The 22,827-nt window shown below is 44.3% G+C and overlaps 1 protein-coding gene across 1 annotated transcript; it reads right to left on the bottom strand.

The window, feature by feature from the left end:
• Positions 1-7,523: 7,523 nt before the first annotated feature.
• Positions 7,524-15,609, bottom strand: ZMYND19 (zinc finger MYND-type containing 19). The gene is made up of 6 exons (XM_083596660.1): positions 15,207-15,609; positions 13,905-13,964; positions 12,282-12,388; positions 10,151-10,291; positions 9,457-9,637; positions 7,524-8,223 (listed from the first exon to the last, which is right to left on the bottom strand). The coding sequence occupies exons 1-6, from the start codon at positions 15,255-15,257 to the stop codon at positions 8,080-8,082; spliced, it is 684 nt and encodes a 227-aa protein (XP_083452786.1). The 5' UTR covers positions 15,258-15,609; the 3' UTR covers positions 7,524-8,079.
• Between the last annotated feature and the right edge of the window lie 7,218 nt (positions 15,610-22,827).

Here is a 22,827-nt window from a genome sequence, read left to right as displayed (position 1 = left end):
GAAGAAACCAGAGGCTTTTCTCCTGGGCATAGTCGGCCAATTGGTGCCAAAGAAGGATAGAACTTTCTTTATGTATGCTACAACAGCAGCAAGAATACTCATTGCAAAGTATTGGAAGACACAAGATTTACCCACCCCGGAAGAGTGGCAGATGAAGGTGATGGACTATATGGAATTGGCGGAAATGACTGGCAGAATCCGAGACCTGGGAGAAGAGTTGGTGGAAGAAGATTGGAAGAAATTTAAAGACTATTTGCAGAAACACTGTAAAATTAATGAATGTTAAAATGATGTTGGATTGAAAATAAGTGGTATTAGCAACAAAGTTAATAAGAATATGCAAAAATGGATTGATAATAGATGAAAATATAGAGTTATAATATGTTAAGATATAGAGTTAAGATAAATGAAAGAGGGTAAGGATTTGCTGAACTGACTATGTGAACGGGAATACAAAAAAGGGAGGTGCGAGGAGGTCAAGGAAACAAACAAACGAGCTTAAAGATATGAAAAAAATGGATTTGTTTTTAACTTTTTCTACTTTTTTCTTTTCCGTATTTTGTATTTTCTTTTTTTATGTATTTTTGTATTTTTTTGTATTTTTTCTTTTTTTTCTTGTCTTCTTTTTACTCTGTTAACTTTTGCTTTTTGTAAAATCCTAATAAATATCTTATAAAAAAAAAAGAAAATCCCACATCTCGCCAGATATCCCTCTCTGTATACACCAATGTCTGAACTCAAAACATGGCATCTACTTCTTGCTAATAAATATATAAATGTGCTTCTAATTTGCTTCTAATTGGACCCTTCCCCCAACCAACCCTGACCATTCTTTTGTTTTACTGCATATTTCATACCCTCCAACATTTATCCAATGAAAGTAGGGACATCCTATTCCGTAATAATAATTTTACTGTATATACGACACATATGACTGGGTTGGCCCAGCCACTCTGGGAGGCTTCCAAAATATATATATATATCTATTTAAACATAATAAAAAACATTAAACATTAAAAAAAATCCCTATACAGGACTGCCTTTAGATGGCTTGAGGGTCAGATAACTCAATATCCTGCAACATTTCTCTGATGAAAATAGGGACATCCTACCATACCCTCCAACATTTGTCCAGTGAAAATAGGGAAGTCCTAAGGAAAAGTGGGACATTCCGAGGTCAAATCAGAAACTGGGACATCTTCTGTAAATTTGGGACTGTCCCTGGAAAATAGGGACATTTGGAGGGTCTGATATTTTTCTACTACAGATTCTTGAACTTTATGAGTGAGCTGCATCTTTAATTGTTAGATTTTTATTTAAAAGATCAATAAAAATATTTTTAAATAAAAAGGATAGAAGCAATAAAAGGGCTCCACGTTGGGAAGCTCAAATGGGGCCTGGGAGCCACCCCACTAGAACTTCCCCCCTCCACAGACTTTCTGCATAGTGTAGGCCTGTTGGAAATCAGTGTTCCAGTGTGTTTATATATTGTTGTGTGTATGTGTTTATAATTTTATTAATATTTTACTATACTTTGTAGTCAAGACTGTTATATATCTTTCGTCAAGAAAAAATAAAGCAAGTTATATTAAGTAGTGGGTGAACATAGCAGACAACACAGAGATTTCTCCAAGTAGTTCTTTATAAGTAAGCTGGAACTGAACTGAACTGAACAGCTCAGCTGGCCTGCTTTTATAGGCAGCCAGCTGTCAACATTGTAACAACCACCACCCAGGGTTTCCCACCTAAATTAACTGATGTGGACCTGTGTGAAAACTATACACACAATACCCCTGGTGGCCAGGGTGAGAACTTCAACACATAATACCCCTCCCCACCGATATAAGGCATTAGTTACAATCATGGTGGTTCCATTACATACAGCAATACCCTTATTGGTTTCAGTAAGGCACATAAGCATATTAATTCACCATACAGCTTTACATGTGCAGTTGGTCCGGTGAACATAGTCTTTTAAATAAGCTGGGCGCTTGGAAACCCTGCCAGACCGCCGAGGGCCAGTACCAGAGTCCGGGTGGCCGCCCAATTCTGGCAGGGACTGTGATGCAACCAAATGTGGCATTGAGCCCGAGTTCCCTGGCTCCACTGCTGTCGAAGGAACTGCCATGAGCGGACTCGGTGGACGGTCAGGCACAGTGGTGGTCCGAATCTCTGGAGAGCCAGGCAGACCCACCAAAATGGCTTGGCTCGGCTCCATGCCCTCAGTTTGTGAGGAAGATGTAGGTGGAGCCTCGGCTTCCATTAGCAACTGCTCCGGAGCTGGGGCCACAGTTGGGGGCACAGCGGTAATGTCCAAATCCCCAACCCTGTGCCTTAGCTGGTCTATGTGCCAGCACCACAGGTGTCCGTTCTGGAGTGCCACCTGGTACGAACGGGGCCCCCTGACTCCCACTACCGTGGCCGACACCCAAGGAATGTACCCCACAAAGTTCCAGGCAAAAACCTTATTCCCCGGAATAAAGGACCGTGGCATGTTAGTACAGCCCGGGGGCTTGGCCATACCAAAGTGCCGGTGCAGCCGGTCAAGCAGAGACCTGAGGCAGCGGCCCATAAGCAGTTCAGTCAGGTTCTGCCCTGTGGTTACATGAGGGGTGATGTGCTGCACAAGCAAGTATTCAGGGACCCACTCATGCCAGTCCCTCTGTTCTAGGTGCTCCAGTGCCTCTTTTGCTGAGCACACCATTCTCTCTGCCTGCCCGTTGCTGGCCAGGTGAAATGGTGCCATTAGGGCATGGTGGATGCCCAGCCCCAAGAGGGACCTTTCAAAGGTGCCTAACGTGAACTGGTCCATTGTCCGAGACGAGGACATCAGGACATCCATGAGTTGCAAACAGGCCTTGCAGCACCCGGATGACGGCTTCAGTAGTGGTGGAGGGTATCAGTCATTTGGTTCCAGCCATTTGGAACAGGCGTCCACCACTACCATAAAGGTCCGGCCGTGAAAGGGGCCGGCAAGGTTGATGTGCACCCTCGACCAGGGTGCCTTGGGCATCTCCCAGGTGTTGCCCTTAGTTGCCGGCGGTGCAGGTCTTGACTCTTGGCATGCTTGACAGGAGGCAACCCACAAAGTGATGGCATCATCCGTGTTAGGCCACCAGACGTAACACCGAGCCAACGCCTTCATTTTTACAATCCCCGGGTGGCCGATGTGGAAAAGGAGGGAAATAAATGACATTATGTGGGAGAAAAGAGCAGCAAAGCAAAAAATAAACAAACAAAATCCAAACTCTAAAGTATGGTGAATAGATTAGAGGATTGGCATTCAAAAAATGTAAAAAACAAAGGCAACCTCTCAATAAATTTGTTTTATTATTATCTATTGTGTTTCTCTCATACTGTAAGTTTTATCATTAAGATGGTTTTCCTTAAGTTATAGTGGGGGGGCGAGTTTTCATTTTCCATTTTTGTGGAAATCAATGTGCTGATGTTTTAGAGCCACATGTCCCACCTGTTTCAATGGGTCTTGTTTATTTTGGACAGTTTCGGTGTCTCGGCTTCTTCAGCCCATCCGCGAAATGTTTTAGGAGTCTTCCACTCCGCATTAATTTCGAATAATGTCGCAGACAATTTAATTTGATTGATTGCATTTATACTCCCCCCCCCTTCTCCAAGGAGCTCAAGGTGGTGTACATGGCTCTCCCCTTCCTCATTTAATCCCCACGCAGCAGCCCTGTGAGATAAATTAGGCTGAGAGGCAGTGACTGTGACCCCTGTGTGAGCTTTATGACTGAGTGGGGATTTGAACCCTGGTCCGGGTTTAGTCTGACACTCTAACCACACTGGCACTGTGTAAAAATGGTGAATAGGTAAATATTCACATTGTTGTGTGTGATGCAAATCAGATCAAAAGTGGATCAGGACAATGCCTGCTTTGCATGAGCAAATGCACATATTTATTTCCACATGGTACTTACTGTGTTCACCTGAATTGCTCACAGTGGCTTACTTGTGGCTTCTATAATTGTATTGCATTTATATCCCACCTTTTCTCCAAGGAGCGAAGGGTGGCATTACATGGCTTTCCTTTTCTTCCTTTAATCCCCACACAACCACCCTGTGAGGTAGATTAGCTGAGAGGCAGTGACTGTGACATCCACTGTGGGGATTTCAACTCTGGTCTCTCAGGTCCTAGCCCAACCACTACACCACACTGGCCGCAAATCCTAAAAACTTAGAGGAGCTGTAGGGGCACGGGGAGAGCAATCCTATGAACCAAAGCCATAAAAAAAAATGTTACAGGGTGGAGCTGCTTTCACACTTAACTAGAACATGCATGCAAAAAACCCTCCTAAATCTATTGTGTGAGGAAGCAGTCCCATGGGGACATTTTTTGGATGGGAAGAATTCAGGCAGCAGAACCGTCCAAACTAAACAAGGCAAGTGTGAGTGCTTAGCAGATTTGTAGCGGTGGTGGTTGTAGGTGCTTTAAAATACACATGCAAAAGGAGAAACCCATTCCCTACCGACCCACAACAGGCATGGGGCAGAAAGAAGGTGATGCACATGTTATACAAGGAGCACAGGTAAAGACCAATCAGCCTTTGCAAACCTGGTGCCCTCTTAGTACATTTTGGACTACAACTCCCAGGTTGGCAAAGGTTGCATTAAATACACCAGTTCACAAATGCAGAAATGCCACACCCTTAACACAGGCCTCCTTTCAGTCTCTTTAACACAAAATTCAATGAACAACCATAAGTTGGGCAATCAGTAAAGACTGGCTTATGTACATATGAGGTGGAGCAAACTACTGCTGCTTGGAAGTGTAGATATGAAGGCACCTGCGAGGAAGGCACAAAGCCTATGTGGAACAATTTTAAAATGAGATGGAAGAGACAATGATGTTTATATACTAATACAGTTGTATGGAAGGATGCACTGAAAACAAAAAGGTCTTGACTTCAGAACTCTCTTGTATGTATTTTGAGTTTTGATAGCTGCAGCTGTTCTTTTCTCTGCTTATCCTGCTCTTCTGTTAGCCACTCAAGTATCCCTTTGGTGGGAGAGAAAAGCGACTCATTTCCCTTGTTCAGTATAGCTACAGACAAAACACAGAAATAACTGGCCAGATTCAAGTACAGTGGTACCTCGCAAGACAAATGCCTCGTAAGACGAAAAACTCGCAAGACGAAAGAGTTTTTCGTTTTTTGAGTTGCTTCGCAAGACGAATTTCCCTATGGGCTTGCTTCGCAAGACGAAAACATCTTGCAAGTTTGTTTCCTCAGTGCATTCCTATGGGAATCCGTGCTTCGCAAGACGAAAAATTCGCAAGACGAAAAAACTCGCAGAACGAATTAATTTCGTCTTGCGAGGTACCACTGTATACCCAAGAAGCAATGATTTCCTTTGACTGATAAGTCTTGAAAAATAGGCTCAAATTGGGGGCGCTTCAGGGCAGAGAAATATTGGCCGCTGTCAGGAGTACCTAAACTAGCATTCCACAGCATTGATTCCGCAGAAGGCAGTGATGGCCACCAATTTAATGTGATTAGAGACAAATTCACAGAGGCGGCTATTAATGGCTACTAGCCACAATGCCTCTATGCTCTGCCTGCTGTCAAAGGCAGGAAGGCTTCTGAATACCAGCTGGTGCAAACCAAAGGTGGGTAGAGTGCTTTTGTATTTGAGTCCTGCTTGCATCAAGTTGGCCACTGTGAGAACAGGATGCTGGAGTAGATGGGTCACTGACCTGATCCAGCGTTTTCTTCCTATGCTCTTAATCTCGTGCCCTCCAACTGCTTTGGACTACAGCATCCATCAGGCCCAGCTGGCAGGGCTCAGCTGATTTAAGCTCTAGTCCAAAAGGGCTAGAAGATGCATCATCATGGAAAGCTGCCTATAAACCACTGCTAAGGTTGCAGTACAGGCCTGCCCAGCAACTACAGTGGTACCTCGGGTTACATATGCTTCAGGCTACAGTCTCCACTAACCCAGAAATAGTGCCTCGGGTTAAGAACTTTGTTTCAGGATGAGAACAGAAATTGTGCGGTGGCGGCGTGAGGCCCCATTAGCTAAAGTGGTACCTCAGGTTAAGAACAGTTTCAGGTTAAGAATGGACCTCCAGAACGAATTAAGTTCTTAACTCGAGGTACCACCGTACTTTTATTGGTGGGTCACACGTCTATGCCACCACCACCCCAGCCCACAGTGAAATGCCATAAACCCTCCTAGTTGGCTAACATCCAGGTTGCTGCTAGGAGGGCCACAAGGTACTGTTCATGGAGACTGAGTTGGTGACAGGCTTTTCAGTTACTGATCCCTACACTATAGATAGATGAAAAGGATAGGTTCCTACTCTGGACTTAGAAACTGGCCTACCTGGACTTACCTGCCTTGGATCCAAATAGCAGACAGCAACACATGGGCCCATTGTGGCTGGGTGGAGGTAGTCTCAACAGGAACCATGCTCCCCCCATGATTTACATGGATGGGGTCTTCTATGTTTGCACACACTAAGGGTCAAATATCAGGTCTGTTTCCACTTACTGCTGATGGTGGTAAACAATTGCATTCTTCCACCCATCCCCAATTCTGAGCCATATATTGGTATGGGCATAAATAGAACCTGTCACACAGACACCTGGTTTTAAATCAAGTGTCTCATGGAGTTCCACACATAGATACGTGCAGGGTCACTTAGTTTTTGCAACTTTAAAATACCTTGCTTTGGGAAATGTAGTGGCATCCCTTCACTGGACCACTGGCCTGTCTCAGAGAATACACAGCTTATTATTCTACCTACTAAACTACTCAAAGCAAGTTTGCCTTTAAAAAAAAAAGTCTTACACTACTTTTAAAAGGTTTAGGTCTCCAGAGGCAGGAATGAGGAATCTGTTGCCTTCCAAACGTTGAGCTTCAACTCCCATCATCCCCAACCATGCTGATTGAAGCTGATGAGTCCAACTACATCTGGAAGGACAGATTCCCTATCCCTAAACTCGGGGTGGGGGGGACAGAGGAGAGATGTGGAGGGGCAGGCACCAAGTATGTCTGCAAGAGTACGGCAGAGTCATGGTTTGGCACATAGATGCTGCACTAAGAAACTATTACTTGTTCATCTTAAAAGATTACAGCAGGACAAAAGGGCAGGGGAGGACTAACAATGCTGTACCGGCCTAAATTCAACAGTGACATGCCAATATAGACTTTCCCATGACTATACGCCTTTCAATGAGAAATGGGGTCATCAGTCACCAATCCCAAACCTCTGCTTATGGAAGCCTGCTTGCACCTTTACCTTACTGCCCATAGTTCCTTATGGAGTGGTGGAAATATCATTAGGAACTATGACAACCAGGAGGGTGGGGGGGCATGGTTGCCTCTACAGACAGATGGGGAAGAAGTGTGATGGGAAGCAGCTAAGCAGCTCAGCGGCTTTTGCAATCTTCAGAGGAAAGTGTCACTCATGGGGGGGGGGGGACAGACCAGCAACATGCTGTTGATGGTGGTGGACAATCATTCACAGCTGCTCAAGTTTTTAAATGAGCAAAAAAGGCAGCCAATCCATTCCAATCCTTTACTTGAAAACACAACTTTCCATGCAGAGTTGTTCAGATTTAACTGCTGATGTTCTGAGCTAGCTCCCCAGGCCTTCTCCTAGCCACAGGGGGAGGAAAAACTTTTTTTTGTTTCTCTTTTTGCTACTGGACAGTTATTTCAACCAACAATGTGTTCTCACTTGAACATTACAGTAAATGAGTCCTATGCAAGAGAACTTCTAACAAAAAAGAACAAAAAAAATCTCTGTACACAACTTTACAAACATATTAACATATAAATAACAGAAAGCTTCCAAGCAGGAGAGCTTCCCCAGTAGTCTTTTTTTTTTTGCTTCAGACGTTTTCTTTTTTTTTAACACTGGAAGGGAAGAGTCAGTCCCTTTCCTCAAGCATCACAGGGATTGGTTTGTCTTTTCAAATATAAAAAAAAAAATTCTCCTCTCTCTCTCTCCTTTTTGTCAGTGCCTCTGGCTTCAAGTGAGCAGTCCGTGCAAAGTGGGCACCTCCTCCTTAACCTTCTGGGAAGGTGCCCTGTGGGGCTAAGGCCTCAGCCAGCTGGTCATCGTTCTGGTCCAAGCTCTTGCTGGAAGACTCGCTTCTTCTCCCGACAGTGCTTCTTGTGGGCCGGCCAGTCTTTCTGCTGGCACTGCGAGCCGCAGTACCGTGCGACCTGGCACCGCCCACAGATGTTAAATTCACGTAACTGGAGAGAGGAGTACGGGACAAAAATCAGTATCCCTTTTCAGGGCCCCTAGAGAAAGAAAACCATCCCCCACAAAAGCAAGCCAACCAAAAGGGTCCTAAGGTGGCCAGTCCCAGGGCAATCTTTGTAGGAACTAAAGCAGGCCTGGTCAGGATCTGGGTAGAACAGCCTGGGAACCCTACAAAATGCTGCCTTGGTTTTCATTGTGGATAAAATATTATCCAGCCCCCACTGGTGCATTTCTCTTGTTTATGAACCTGAAGGTCTCATTATGAGTATCATCTTCTTCTTCTCCACCCCCACCCAATCTTAGACATTCTGAATTCAATGGGAATGAGTAAACATGTACAGGACTGCACTCTCAATTTCTTTCCCTCATGGTCTACAACAAGGATAGGGAGCTGTGGCACCCGCCACCCCCACCTACTGCACTGGCCAGGCTGGCTGGGGCTGAGGGAGTTTCAAGCTGCAGTTCCCCACCCCTGGGTTTATAACTATGGCTTTGGAACATAGAACACTACCTGACACCAAATCAGACTAGTATGGCCCAGCTCAGTGTACCGCCTATGTTGCACAGAAGAAGTGCTCCAAAGTTTCGAGCAGGGATCTTTCGCAGCTCTAGCAAGAGACTGAACCTAGGACTCAAAACCAATGCTCTCCTGCTGAGTTGGAGACCCTTCTATATCCACAGACCTATTTACATATTTTCCTCCACAAAAGCATCCAAAACTGTCATCAGAGGAACAGATTCCCTTTGTACAGGTTATCTTTTCGGGTGACTTCTATCCATCTTTCTATACAACAAAGTTACTTCAGTGAGGTTTAAAACCAGAGCTGTTCATTCTGATCTTGTTTCCCCATGACCCTGTCCTAAGAAAAAGTGGGATAGGAAAAGGGGGGTTTGGCCTATGGGCAACACTGACTTTTCCACACCGAGAGGTAGGGTGAAGAGTTATCCAAATAGAATGGTAGCACAAAGTCAGTTGTACTTCACAGAACACCACTGAGAGAGAGACGTGTCTGAAGCTTGGAAGCCGCTGGCCAGGATAACTATTTAGGCTAAAAACGGTGCAGTGAAATTCCTTGCAGGGGGTACAAAGAACACACTAGCTGTGCCTAAGGACTTTTTGGTTTTTTAAAAAGAAGCAACCACACTGAAGAGGGTGAACTTGCAGCAGCCAGCCTAGAACAAGGACGGTCTTATCCATGACTTGCTTCTGGTTTTGAACGCACCTGTTTCTCAATCACTGTGCAGGGAGGGTAGTGACATTCATAGTATGTGCACGAACTCTCCTCTTCTTCCACAACATCCCCATTAGCGTTATAATAGCGTGTCACATTCAGCACCGGAAACTGTTCCTCTATGGGGTCTGTGGGAAGCTGCTGGATCGCCAGCCAGTATAAGCTTTGTTCCCTTCAAGAAAAAACAGCAAATTAAATATTTCCGCAGCAAGCTTGTGCTGCACCGTAGCAACATGTTAAAACTCCAACCCTCTCAAAGCAGAGAGTTGACAGTAGCTACAATCACAACATACCTTTAAAGTACTCTGATACAGTCTTAAACAGTTATGTCTTCCCCTAAAGAATTATGGAAACTTTAGCTTGTTAAGGGTGCTGAAAGTTGTTATAAGGCCCCTGTTCTCGCTAGCAGACATACAATTACCAGAGTAGTTTAACAACTGATTCCTCATTCAAGGGAATTCTTGAGAATTGTTGCTGTGTGAGTGGAATAAATAACCTAGGGTGGGAGACATATCCTCCCCTCTATGGCCAGGTCAGAGAGAACTTAGCACCACAGTTTCTTCAGATGCAAAGAAACACACATAAAAAATCATCAAGGGGCTATGCAAAAAAACAAGTTCTGGGGTTGTTTGACTTCCAGACCCTTTTGTCCCTCTTGCCTGTGACACTGTTATTGAGAATTTACCTTTGTTTACTAGATATTTCTTCGGCTTTGGGCCTCCATCCCCATGGAACCAATCGCAGGTTGTCTAGACGATTGTCCACTGTCACTGCATTCAGATGCACGACTTGAAAGCCAGGGGCGATGCCCCCCCTATGCCTCTCCCTGAAAGAGAAGACGAGCCACCTGCAATTCCTGAAAGGAAGCATTCAGATGCTTCTAGTTGCTTGGACTCCTATAATACATCATGGGCTGCCCTTGGAAGGCAGTATGGAAACTCCAACACACTCAAAGAGCTGCTACCAGGGTTCTAACCAGAGCAGGTCATTGGAGACAACACATCTCAAAAGAGCTTAACAAGCTTACTTTGACTTCAAGGTGCTGGGTCTGAAAATTTAAAACCTTACACGGCTTAGGACCCAAGGCATAAAGGACACCCACCCCCCTGTCCAGTTCTTAATATCTTCTGCTGATGACCTTCTGCAGGCATCCCTGCAATTAGAGATACAGTGGTACCTTGGGTTAAGAACTTAATTCGTTCCAGAGGTCCGTTCTTAACCTGAAACTGTTCTTAACCTGAAGCACCACTTTAGATAATGGGGCCTCCTGCTGCCGCCATGCCACTGCTGCATGATTTCTGTTCTCATCCTGAAGCAAAGTTCTTAACCCAAGGTACTATTTCTGGGTTAGAGAAGTCTGTAACCTGAAGCGTCTGTAACCCAAGGTACCACTGTAAATTGGATGGTGATCAGGGGAAATGCCTTAGAAATACACCTGGCGTCTTCTAGGTAGCAGGCAAATTCTTTTTTCTTTTAAGTCACCCAAGCTGTTAAAGGGAAAGGTTCATAGCTCAGCAGTAGAGTCTCTGGATATTGGAACCCTGGCTTCAAGTTGTGGGTAGCCCTGTGGCACTTGGATGGGTTGGAGCATTTTGCATGCAGAAGGTCCCATGTTTAATCTCCAGGATTTCCAAGTAGGACCAGAAATATCCCCTGAAACCCAGGAAAGCTGCTGCTGCTGCTATCAGTCAGTCAGTCAGCATAGACAGCACAGAGCTAGATGGATCAACCTAGATCTAAATACATGGCAGTTTTGTATGTTCAAATTATAGAGAGAAAAAGGGAGGGGGTAAAGATACTTTAACACACAACACAGCCCACTTTCCTTTTACATGGTGGCTCAGTTTGTACATCACAGTATACCTTAGCTAACGGTTTACTGTGAATGTATTTGTCTCCCCTCTGCTCCTACTAGAAGAAAACAAACCATGATCCCTTGGGCTTAGAAGATGTGTCCAAAGTAGGGACCTATGGTTTGTTTCACCTCCAACAAATCACAATCAGAAAGCTAAAATCACAATCAGATCACAAACAAATCACAATCAGAAAGCTACCATTGCACTGTGGAGAGCGTATTAACTTATGGTCTGTGTGTGTGGTGTGGGAGCTGCACGGCCAGGGGAAAAAATGCTATCCAGGGTTGTAAAGACTGCAGAGAGAGTAATTGGGTGCACTCTTCCCACCTTAGATCAAATCTATGCTGCCAGGTGCCATAAGAAAGCGGCAGAGATAGCGCAGGATAGTACGCAACCTGGAAATGATCTCTTTCAGCTTCTGCCTTCTGGAAGAAGGTATAGGGTTATAAAGGCCAGGACTGGCCGCCTGAGAAACAGTTTCTACGCAAATGCAATTCTGGTTCTAAACGCAGCATAAGGGGTCTCTATGGTATAGTGTATTTTAAAATGGGGTTTCAGAGTTTTTAGGTGTTTTTGAATGTTTTATGTAGTTTTATGCAGTTTTTTGTAGTTTTTCAATTTCATTGTTCTGCATGGGACAATGACAATAAAGATATTGTATCGTATCGTATCGTAAAAACAAACATTGGCTACACACTGTGGGTTGTCAGGAGAAAAGCAAACCACAACCCCTGGTTTGGACACAATGCTAAGCCAGGGATTGTGGTTTCTTTCTTCCCACCATGAATGGGGAGAGGTAAGACAGACGCTATCTGCTCATGCACAGCAAACCACGGCTTATGGCGTACCCTGACACGTGAGAGTTGCCATTATAGTGCCCATCTCCAAAGACTATGCATACACATGCCTCAGCAGTCTGGAAACCTGCAGCTATGTTATCCCCTGCATAATGATACCTACCACAGTAACTCGTGCAGCAGGCGTCCAAAGCCTCTTCCTCGGTTTTTGTCAAACGCAAAGGCAAATATTCTAGCACCATTTCCATCTGCGTCGACCTCCATTCGAGCCTGGCCAAAGACAGAGAACACATCTATTCATACATTTTGTTTAAAATATTTGTATGCTCATCTAATCATCATAGCAGCTTCAAATAAAAAACACGGTGAAATGTAAGTACAACTATTAATGGACAGAAACGTAACAGTCATTAAAACAGAAAACTGCAACCCAAGTAACAGAAATGTTAAAAAACAAATAAATGGCAAAATATTAAACACTTGGGTTAATAAAAGTTTTCTCTTGTCACATAAAAGATATTAAATGATGATGCTATGCAAATTATGACTAGGGAAAATGTTTCAGAAAAAGGGTGCTACCAGACAAGGGACTCTGTTCCCAGTCAACAAATATCTGAAGGTAGAGGTACTCTGAGTAGAGCCTCTAAAGTTCAAAATCAGTCAGGGCTATATCAGACGAGAGAAAGTGGGTCAATAATGGACATGGGAAATGTCAGATGAGATGCATGCTCTGCCTCAGGAACCCAGTTTCTGTGCTTGAGTCACTCTGTGGTGAGTTAACAGACACTCTATATAAGGTCAGAGCCTTCTTGTTCAGCGAACCTGAGGATATACTGTATTTTTTGCTCTATAAGACTTACTTTTTCCCTCCTAAAAAGTAAGGGGAAATGTGTGTGCGTCTTATGGAGCGAATGCAGGCAGTGCAGCTATCCCAGAACCCAGAACAGCAAGAGGGATTGCTGCTTTCACTGCGCAGCGATCCCTCTTGCTGTTCTGGCTTCTGAGATTCAGAATATTTTTTTTCTTGTTTTCCTCCTCCAAAAACTAGGTGCGTATTGTGGTCTGGTGCGTCTTATAGAGCAAAAAATACGGTGTATAAACCATGTCGAGTCTCTAATTTTTCCCCAGACGCCTCAAAAGCTTGTGCAGAACCTGTTGATATCAGGTAAATGAATGGGTGAAAGTGTAATGTCAGTGTATTTCAAATCGGCCCCTTTTCCAAGAGCAATACATTTTCTATTAAGCTCCGCAAAATCCAATCTAAAAATACATGAAGCCTATATAAAAGAAAATTCATTCTAAAGTAAAGCAACTCCTGATTCTGCAAGTGAAGGACAACTTGCCTGGTTATCCTACTTCAGAGAACAGTTTGAGTCTTTGGAGAACTTGGTACTTTTCATACAAGTCCTTGCCCAAAACCAGATGTCTGGATCGGTCTGAGTCCTTTTATGACCCACATGCTGTTTCAAGGGAAAATGCCTCCTCTTCTCTCTCTGCCAACTTATTCAGATAGTCATTATATGAGACCACCGGCTTTCATGAGTTAGATTAAAGCAGGTTCATTAGACAGTCAACCTGCCTGTTTTTGATCTACCCTAATTACTGGCCATGTCAGGTCAGGGTTCATATGGAGAGCCACAGGTTCCCCATCCCTGATCAAGAGGAATAATAGCTGACATGTGGTCCTCCCAATGCTCTTCAGCCATTGGATATGCTGACTGGACCTGATGGGAGTTTGAGTTCAACACTTGGAATGTGGAAATAAGGTAGATAACATGGTTCTCACCTCAAAAGAGTAACTCTCCACAAGTGGAATGTCTTGCTCGTCAATCAGTGTGTACTTTGTCTAGAATAAAAAAGGAAGGGTAATTAAATACTTTATATTGCAGATACTTTCCCAATACCCAGCAAGGCACTCTTCATTCATTTCAGCAAAACAACAATTCAAGCTATTCCAGGGCACATCTTACACTGAAAAGAGAAGTTTTACACCTTAAATAAGTCATTCATCTGACCGGGCATACTTCACACACTTGTCTAAACCAGGGGAAAGCTGCTCCAGGGTTAGCCTTGAGCATTCTGGGATCTCTACCTACCATTGTGTCCACAAGCCTTCTGGGAAGTCCAAATGCCAGAAAGGGGTGTATTGCCTTTCTCTTGCCTTTGGAAGTAGGATAGGAGAGGAAGAAAGAACTGTAAAATGCAAGTTCTTGCTCAGAGACCAAAATCTGCAACTAAGAGGGGCAGCTCTGGCCCAATATAGATTATACCACACAAATCAGCTATCCTTTAAAGGGCAGTTTTGTGTTTCAGTTTTTGCTATAACAGATTAACATACAAAACTTAACCCAAACAACCTGTAAAGCAAGACATTGCACCTAGTATTGGTACACATCCTTTGTGGTCCATGCTTATTCCAAAAAACAAAAACAGAAAAGCACAACAACAAAAGAAAGTTACAACAAATATGTATCAATAAATATGTACCAAATCTGCACAAGAAAATAGGAAGCTACTTAGGATCAGGTCAGACTATAAATCTGTCAGTATCACCTAGTCTAACCAGTAGGCACACTCCAAAGCAGAAAGAAACCTCTCAGAACACTTGCTATGTATCCCTTTGAAAATGCAGATGCCACCTCCATGTGCTCTGCCAGTGATCTATGGGCCCCTTTATAGCCTGAATACGAAGGACATAAAAAGAAAGAAATCTCCCCATTTGAGGTCCACCAGCGGGAAGTGCTCCACAGAAGAGCTCATTACCTCTCTACAGGGAGAGATGCAGAGAGAGAGTAAAAAAAGAGAAAAGGGACCTCTAAACTAAAACCAGCCTCCCGCATCCTTTTATCTTTAATAATAATAATAATGGGCTCCTGGAACCCCAATGAACCCAGTGACGTCACAGAGGGGTCCTATGTGACGTAACGGAGCAGGTCAGACGCGCGAGGGGGCGGTGATGTGATAGAGGAAGGGGCGCGGGTCTCCCAACACAGAACACGCGCGGGCACGGAAACACACGCACACCGCATACAGACGCGCAAATCCTACTTCTCCCACTCCGCCCCGCCCCACGGGGCCCCACGCGTACCTTGCCGGCCACCCGGCCGAGCCGCACGATTCCCAGCTTGAAGTCGGTCATGGCCTTGGCCTGGCAGGGAGCGGAGAGGAGGGGGGAAAGGGGAAAGAGGGAGGAGGAGGAGGAGGGGAGGAAGAGGCGCAGGCCGGAGGGAGACCCCGATGCCACGCGCCGCCGCCTCGCGCACGCCTCGGGCAGGAGGATGGGGAGCGGGGGGCGGGGCAGCGCGCACCGCCGGCGCCGCCGCTGATGCTGCCGCTCTCTTCTTCTGCCGCCGCCACCAACTCCTCCCCCCTCCCCCACCAATATGAAGCCGCGGCCCGCCAATCAGCGCGCGAGCCGCGGCGCCGCGTCATTTCTACCCGCCCGAGGGCCGCCCGGCGCGACCGAGCGCAGCCGCGGCGCCGCGTCACGTGTCCGGCGGCGGCGGCCGATGACGCACTTCGCACTCGCGGGAATTCTCTCTCTCTCTCCCGTCCGGCGAATGGGCACGACTGAGCACGCGAGGAGAACCTCCCTCCTCCGCCTTTTAAAGGGCACGTCCCATATATATATTATCCCCATATTAGTGCGCGTTTAGTATATTTTATTATTATTATTATTATTTGGTTGTTCCCAAGGATCTATTTTTTTAATTCAAAATTATAACAAGACATATTATCCAAAAACATATCATCCTTGTTTTTTCCCCCATTTTTCCTCCCTCCCCCCCCTCCCACACCAAACCCACCCCACCCTCCAACTTCCCTCAGTTCCAGTCTTTGGTTTGTCTAAGAATGCTATTTTCTGCATGTTACAAAGTTGTATAGATCCTCAAACTATTTAGCTGATTATTATCAATAAAAAGTTTGTGAATGTTTATTCAAAACCTGCCAAGGAGTCCAGTTCGCTTTGTTGCGTCTTCAGATACTTTGCAAAGGGTTCCCATTCATCCTTAAAGTCACAGTTATCCTTGTCCCGTAGCATATATGTCAGTTTTGCCAGTTCTGCATAGTCTGTCAATTTTTCTTGCCATGATTCTTTAGTTGGGGTTTCTTCAGTCTTCCATCCTTGTGCTACCAGAACTCTCGCGGCTGTTGTCGCATACATGAAGATGTTTTTCAACTTCTTTGGCAGGTCTTTTCCTACAATCCCCAACAAAAATGCCTCGGGTTTTTTAACAAATGTTAAATGGAACATTTTCTTCAATTCATTTTATATCATTCCCAAAATTTTTAAATTACCTTACAATCCCACCACATATGATAAAATGCCCCCTCCTTTTCCTTACACTTCCAACATATATTTGAACTAGTTTTGTACATTTTCCCTAACTGCACTGGTGTTGTATACCATCTGTACATCATCTTCATGTAATTCTCCTTCAATAGGGAACAATCTGTAAATTTTAAGTCAGTTTTCCATAATTTAACCCAATCTTCCATCATAATGTTATGACCTACGTCTTGTGCCCATTTAATCATAACTGATTTTACCTCTTCATCTTTTGTCTCCCATTCTAATAGTATGCTGTATGCGGCCTTCAGTAGTTTCACTTTCCCTTCAATCACTTCCGTTTGAAACCTAGATCTAATATAACTAAATCCTTTCTTGCTGTCTTCTTTATGTATTTCATATAGTTGTTGATAATGCAACCAACTCTGAAAGTGGTCTTTGATCTCATCATAATCTCTTAATTTCCATTTTCCATCATGTTCCTTTAATAAATCAGCATATGTGAGCCATTTTCCTTTCTTTCCAAGTAGTTTGAGCAGTAATGCTTCATGTGGTGAAAGCCACCACGGGGTCTTTTGTTCCAATAAGTCTTTGTATCTCTCCCATACTCTCATTAGTGATTTCCTGATTATATGGTTGTAAAAACTTCTATGAACCTTCCCTTTCCCATACCATAAGTATACGTGCCAGGCAAATCTGTTGTCATGTCCTTCTAGTTCTAATGCCTCTTGCTTGTCCAATCTCATCCAGTCCCTGATCCATACCAAACAAGCAGATTCATAATACAATTTAAGGTCTGGGAGGGCAAACCCGCCTCTATCTTTTACATCTGTAAGTATTTTATGTTTCATCCTTGGCCTTTTGCGCCCCCCCCCCCGATAAATCTTGAAATCTCTTTCTGCCATTTTTTAAAGCATTCATCTTTCAGGATAACTGGTATTGATTGAAAAAGAAATAGCATTTTTGGCAACACATTCATTTTAATCGCCGATATTTTTCCTAACATTGAGAGATTCATTCTGCTCCATATTTCTAAATTTCTTTTTACCTCAAGCCAATTTTTTTTCATAGTTATTTTTAAATAGGTTTATATTTCTTGATGTTAACCAAATCCCTAAATATTTGACCTTTTTATGGACTTAAATCTCAATGTTTTGTTCTAATTCGGTTCTTTCTTCTTCCTTCATGTTTTTAACTAATAATTTAGTTGCGCGTTTAGTATATTTTATCTTTCTCTCTGTTTATATAAATCCTGTACGTATTATTGTGTGTGTATAAAAAACAAAATGTACGCCATATATCTTAGTGTGCGCCAATAAAATAGATTGTGACATTGTTCTAATAATTTTATACACACATTACGGGCCACACTCCACAGAAAACCAATCCCTGTCCTTCAAAATGAGGAGAGGAAATGCCCCCCACCAATTCCTCTCACTACCAAGGAAATGTAATAAGCGGATAGAAAGAGAACCTACCCAGTTGACGCTGACAAAAAAAAACCACATGCACACTGTATAAAAGAATGTTTCACTACCCCTCCCCTCCTTTTCTTTCCCATTTAACTCTAATCAATTTTAAATCTACCACTATGCTGAAGTTATCTTTCAGCCTTTCCTTGTCATCCTCTGGAATACAAATCTCTACACTTAGTGTGTTAAAGAGAATCCTGAACGAATGCTTTGAGAATAAGGCTGACTTTCATTCACTCTTTCTGCTCTGCTGTGCTAGCACCCAATGATATGTAAATGTAATGCACTAAGGTACCCGTTCAATCTTATTTGTTAGAATAGTTCTCGCATCTAAAGTGGGTCATCTTCGTTTTCTTACAAGTGTGACCTATCCAGCACTTCGGAAACAAAGTTTGTTCTGGTATCTGTGTGGTTTCTCCTTTATAATCTATTTTGTATTTAGCCTAGCAGTTTGAAAGCACGTCAAAGTGCAAGTAGATAAATAGGTACCGCTCCGGCGGGAAGGTAAGCGGCATTTGTGTGTGCTGCTCTGGTTTCACCAGAAGCGGCTGAGTCATGCTGGCCACATGACCCGGAAATACTGTCTGCGGACAAACGTCAGCTCCCTCGGCCAGGGAACTGAGATGAGGGCTGCAACCCCAGAGTCGTTCGCGACTGGACTTAACTGTCAGGGGTCCTTTACCTTTACCTTTTTAAAGTTGCAGTCTATGCAAATTCCAATGAAACAATAGAGCATATGCAAGAAGTAAATGTGAGATATACACTAAGAAAATCATAGAATCATAGAGTTGGAAGAGACCACAAGGGCCATCGAGTCCAACCCCCTGCCAAGCAGGAAACACCATCAGAGCACTCCTGACATATGGTTGTCAAGCCTCTGCTTAAAGACCTCCAAAGAAGGAGACTCCACCACACTCCTTGGCAGCAAATTCCACTGTCGAACAGCTCTTACTGTCAGGAAGTTCTTCCTAATGTTTAGGTGGAATCAAAATATGCATCTGCTGCCAAGTGAGAAGCTCCCAGCATTCAGTGCAGGCTTTTTTAGCCCTTTTATCATTGTTAAGCCATGCTTAAGCTGGGCAGCAGAAGCAGAACATGGACTAACCTTCCTTAGATAGAATTGCTCATATCTAGGCCAGGATCAGCTAAGCTGTGATCCTCTACATATTGCCAGACTCCCGTCTTCCATCACTCCTGACCATTAGCTATGCTGCCTGTGGCTGATGGGAGTTTGAGTCCAACTAGATCTGGAGGGCCACAAGAAGTTAGCCCCCCCCCCCCACTATGCCATAGCCTAAAGCACAACAACCAACTCTCCTTCCTCCACCTTCTTGTCCTGTTGGGCTGCCAAATGAGGATGAGTAAGGGGATAAGCAGATAATTAAAAACGATAAACATTCTACTGCTTCCTCTAAGAGCACATTTTTGCATTTCTCTGGAAAACTGAAAGATTACTTAGGAGGAAGTTTGCCTTCTAGGTAAATGCATTTGTAATCACCAGGCTGGTTTAAAAAATGCTAGGAACTGCTTACTATTTCAGTATTTTTTGGCTGAGCTGACAGTTATGAGCAAGCAATAGTTGGACATCTAACTAACTCATGAATGGGATGCTAACTCATGAAAGAGAGAGAGAGAGTGTGTGTGTGTTAACATCATATGTTAGACTTGGGGTGGGGAGGGAGGTGGTTTTCTTTCTTTGTACAGATCAGCACTTTTTTAAAGTCTTAACTGTGGATTACAAATTCTAAGAAAGCTAATGTTTGGCAGAACTGTAATACTGTTTACATTTACCTTTTATTTAGTTAGTTGCGCTGAATTAATTTTGTAAATAGCAACCCTTATCTGCATAAAATAAAATATATACATTTAAATAACCAAAAAGAAGCCAGAAGTTGAAAACAAATAGTCCTAAAAGAATCAAAACATTAATAAAATCAGCAGTTAAAATATGCATACAGTGGTACCTCAGTTTACAAACTTAATCCGTTGCGGTGGTCCGTTCTTAAACCGAGGCATGCTTTCCCTAATGAGGCCTCCCGCCACCGGTGCCCTTCCACCATTCGGATTCCGTTCTTAGACCGAGATAAAGTTCACAAACCGGGACACTACTTCCGGTTTTGCAGAGTTCGTAAAGTGAATCATTCTTAAACAGGACTGTTTTTAAACCAAGGTACCACTGTATTTAAGAAACACATATTGAATACATTGGGGCTTGCATTGCAGGGGGTTGGACAAGATGACACTCTGGGTCTCTTCCAACCAAAATGGAAAACTGCACAGGCTCCATGTATTTGAAGAAAGAGCAAAGTGTGATGGCAGAACACCTGCTTTGCATGCAGAAAGTCCCACATTTGATCCATGGCACCGTATTGGTCTCCTTTTTGTGCTGCTTTCATGTTTGCCGCAAACACTGCAGAACACTGCAACTTCCTATGCTCCTTCTTGAACTCCAAGGAAATCAGGGGGCCATCTATAGCTTCCTCCTGCCATGTTATCCTTCCAACAAGCCTGTGAAGGAGGTTCATCTGAGAGTGAGCGAATGGCCCAAGATCTCTTAGTGACCACTATGGATGAGTGGGGATTTGGTTTCTAGTTTCCCTGCTTGCTGCAGAACTGCAGCTCTTGGTGCATTTCAGGGGGTTGAACTAGATGACCCCCAGGGACCCTTCCAACTCTCCGATTTTATGATTCTACATTTTATGGGTCTTTAAAAGACTGGCCATTGCATAATCTCTATTGGGCTGGTGTTGCGAATAAGTGTCTTGAGCTTTTTAATTAACCCCCTTTGAGGTTGCAAATAAATGTGTTAGTCTTTGAAAGTGCTAACACAAGGCTGTGAGCATGAGGATGCTGTAACAGACTCAGAAGTGTGTGTGTGTGTGTTTTCTGTCTGAGTTCAGTTGATAGGAATCAGGCATGGCAACTGAGCTGTAGGCGTGTTGCCTGTGTCAATCCCCGTCTAGCATGTGTGTATGTGTGCCATCATGATGTGTATACATATGCAAAGGTAACCTTGAGCGTATAGACTGGCACCTCTCCCCACCCTGATGTACCGGCAGAGTTAGTGTCCCTTTAACTGCTGTGTGACAAGCAGAAATTAAGGAGGTCAGAACCAGCATTTTTAGTGTTATTCCTTGGAAGCCTGTGGGTTTTTAAATTCCCACTTCTGTTTAAAAGGGTTGCAGATCCCTTTGTGTTCTCTCACTGACTTGAATGGGACAAGATTTCAGACGTGAGCACGCTTGCATTTGAACTTGGTGGAGCTTACAGCTTGAACAATGCACAGTTTGAAGTTCAAACTCTGAACCAGGCTTTGAACCTTACTTAAAAGTAAGTCCCACTGGGGCAGCTCAGCTAGCCGTGCTCTTTCCCCCATATTCCACCAGCAGTTTGATGAAACACATAGGGGGCGTGGGCTGGGGGGAGACACCCATGTATAATAGGATGTCCCTGTTTTCATTTGAGAAATGTTGGATGGTATGGAGGGTGGTAGCGTTTGTTGAAACAAGCTGCCTTGTTCCCATACTAGGATGCGGTTAATATAAAGCAGATGCTTTCAATCTTGCGGCTGAATCCAAATGCAGTCAAGTTGGAAGTGATCTTCTCCGTCTAGCGTAGGAAACTATCAAGTATATCTGAAAATATCTGAAGGACTTCTGGCAGGGCAAGATGGCAGGCGCCACGGGTGTGTGGAGCTCCTGAGGACAGCCAACACCAACTGCGCTGCCTGGCTGGTCCCCAAGCTGTCCAAACCGCTGCCGCCAGAGGGTAGCCGGGGACATCTGGTGCATCAGCCAGGAAAGTCGCCCAGAGCGCCCCCCCCCCCCCGTGACCTTAGCTGTGCTGGGACAGGGAACACCTGACCAACAGCCCAGTGGAGCTCTGGGGCCTGGAGCTGAACAGAAACAAAGCAGAAAGAAAAAAGTAGTCTCCCACCAGCGGAACACCATCTTACCGCTGCTGCTGCCTCCACCGACACCAAAAGGAGATAGGAAAGTACCAGGAGGGCCAGGAAGGCCGCAAATAATTGCTTGGCGTAGCCTAGACCTGATCCAGGCCTAACTTTCTGGCAGCTGGCCTGACAAGAGTAGGTCGGGGCTCAGGGGGAAACTGCACACCAGAGGCCACCACAGGGGAATACATACACAGCATGGGCCCTCCCCAGATATGAATATTAATATATATATATTTCTTTTTTATAATATTTATCCTGGTTTTTTTTTTTAAATCATTTCTTCTTTTTCTTCTTTCTTTTTCTGTGCAGAACTGTAAAAGCACCCTTGCAGGAGGCCTGAACCATAGAAGGGAATACCGCCTTAGCCCTTACCCAGGGATCTGACAACCAGTGAAATTAAAATGGCCTGTGAGTCAAAATTACTACCAATACATTCTTTAATCATATACACAAACCCCTTTTTTCACTCATTAATTTTATTTTTTTATTCAGTTTTACACCTTTTCTATTATTACTCACTTATTTTTTTTACTGGGACGCGGTTGGCGCTGTGGGTAAAACCTCAGTGCCTAGGACTTGCCGATCGTATGGTCGGCGGTTCGAATCCCCGCAGTGGGGTGAGCTCCCGTCGTTCGGTCCCAGCTCCTGCCCACCTAGCAGTTCGAAAGCACCCTTAAGTGCAAGTAGATAAATAGGTACCGCTTTATAGCGGAAAGGTAACGGCGTTTCCGTGTGCTGCGCTGGTGCTGGCTCACCAGCTGCAGCTTCGTCACGCTGGCCACGTGACCCAGAAGTGTCTTCGGACGGCGGCTCACGGCCTCTTGAGCGAAATGAGCACGCAACCCTAGAGTCGGACACGACCGGCTCGTACGGGCAGAGGTACCTTTACCTTTACCTATTTTTTTACTATTCTTCTTGTGGCTATTCTATCTTGCGGCTGAGTCCAAATGCAGGCAAGTTGGAAGTGATCTTCTCCGTCTGGTGTAGGAAA

The sequence above is a fragment of the Podarcis filfolensis genome (genome assembly GCF_964270895.1).
Source record: "Podarcis filfolensis genome assembly, chromosome: Z".
Taxonomy (NCBI): Eukaryota; Metazoa; Chordata; class Lepidosauria; order Squamata; family Lacertidae; genus Podarcis; species Podarcis filfolensis.
This window is presented reverse-complemented; position numbering and strand designations above follow the sequence as displayed.

Coding starts and splice junctions, on each gene's coding strand:
- ZMYND19 (XM_083596660.1), bottom strand. CDS start 15,257: ATGACCGACTTCAAGCTGGGAATCGTGCGGCTCGGCCGGGTGGCCGGC. Junction 10,292..12,281: donor CTGCTGCACGAGTTACTGTG/GTAGGTATCATT, acceptor CTTCTCTTTCAG/GGAGAGGCATAGGGGGGGCA. Junction 9,638..10,150: donor GAAATATCTAGTAAACAAAG/GTAAATTCTCAA, acceptor TTTTTCTTGAAG/GGAACAAAGCTTATACTGGC.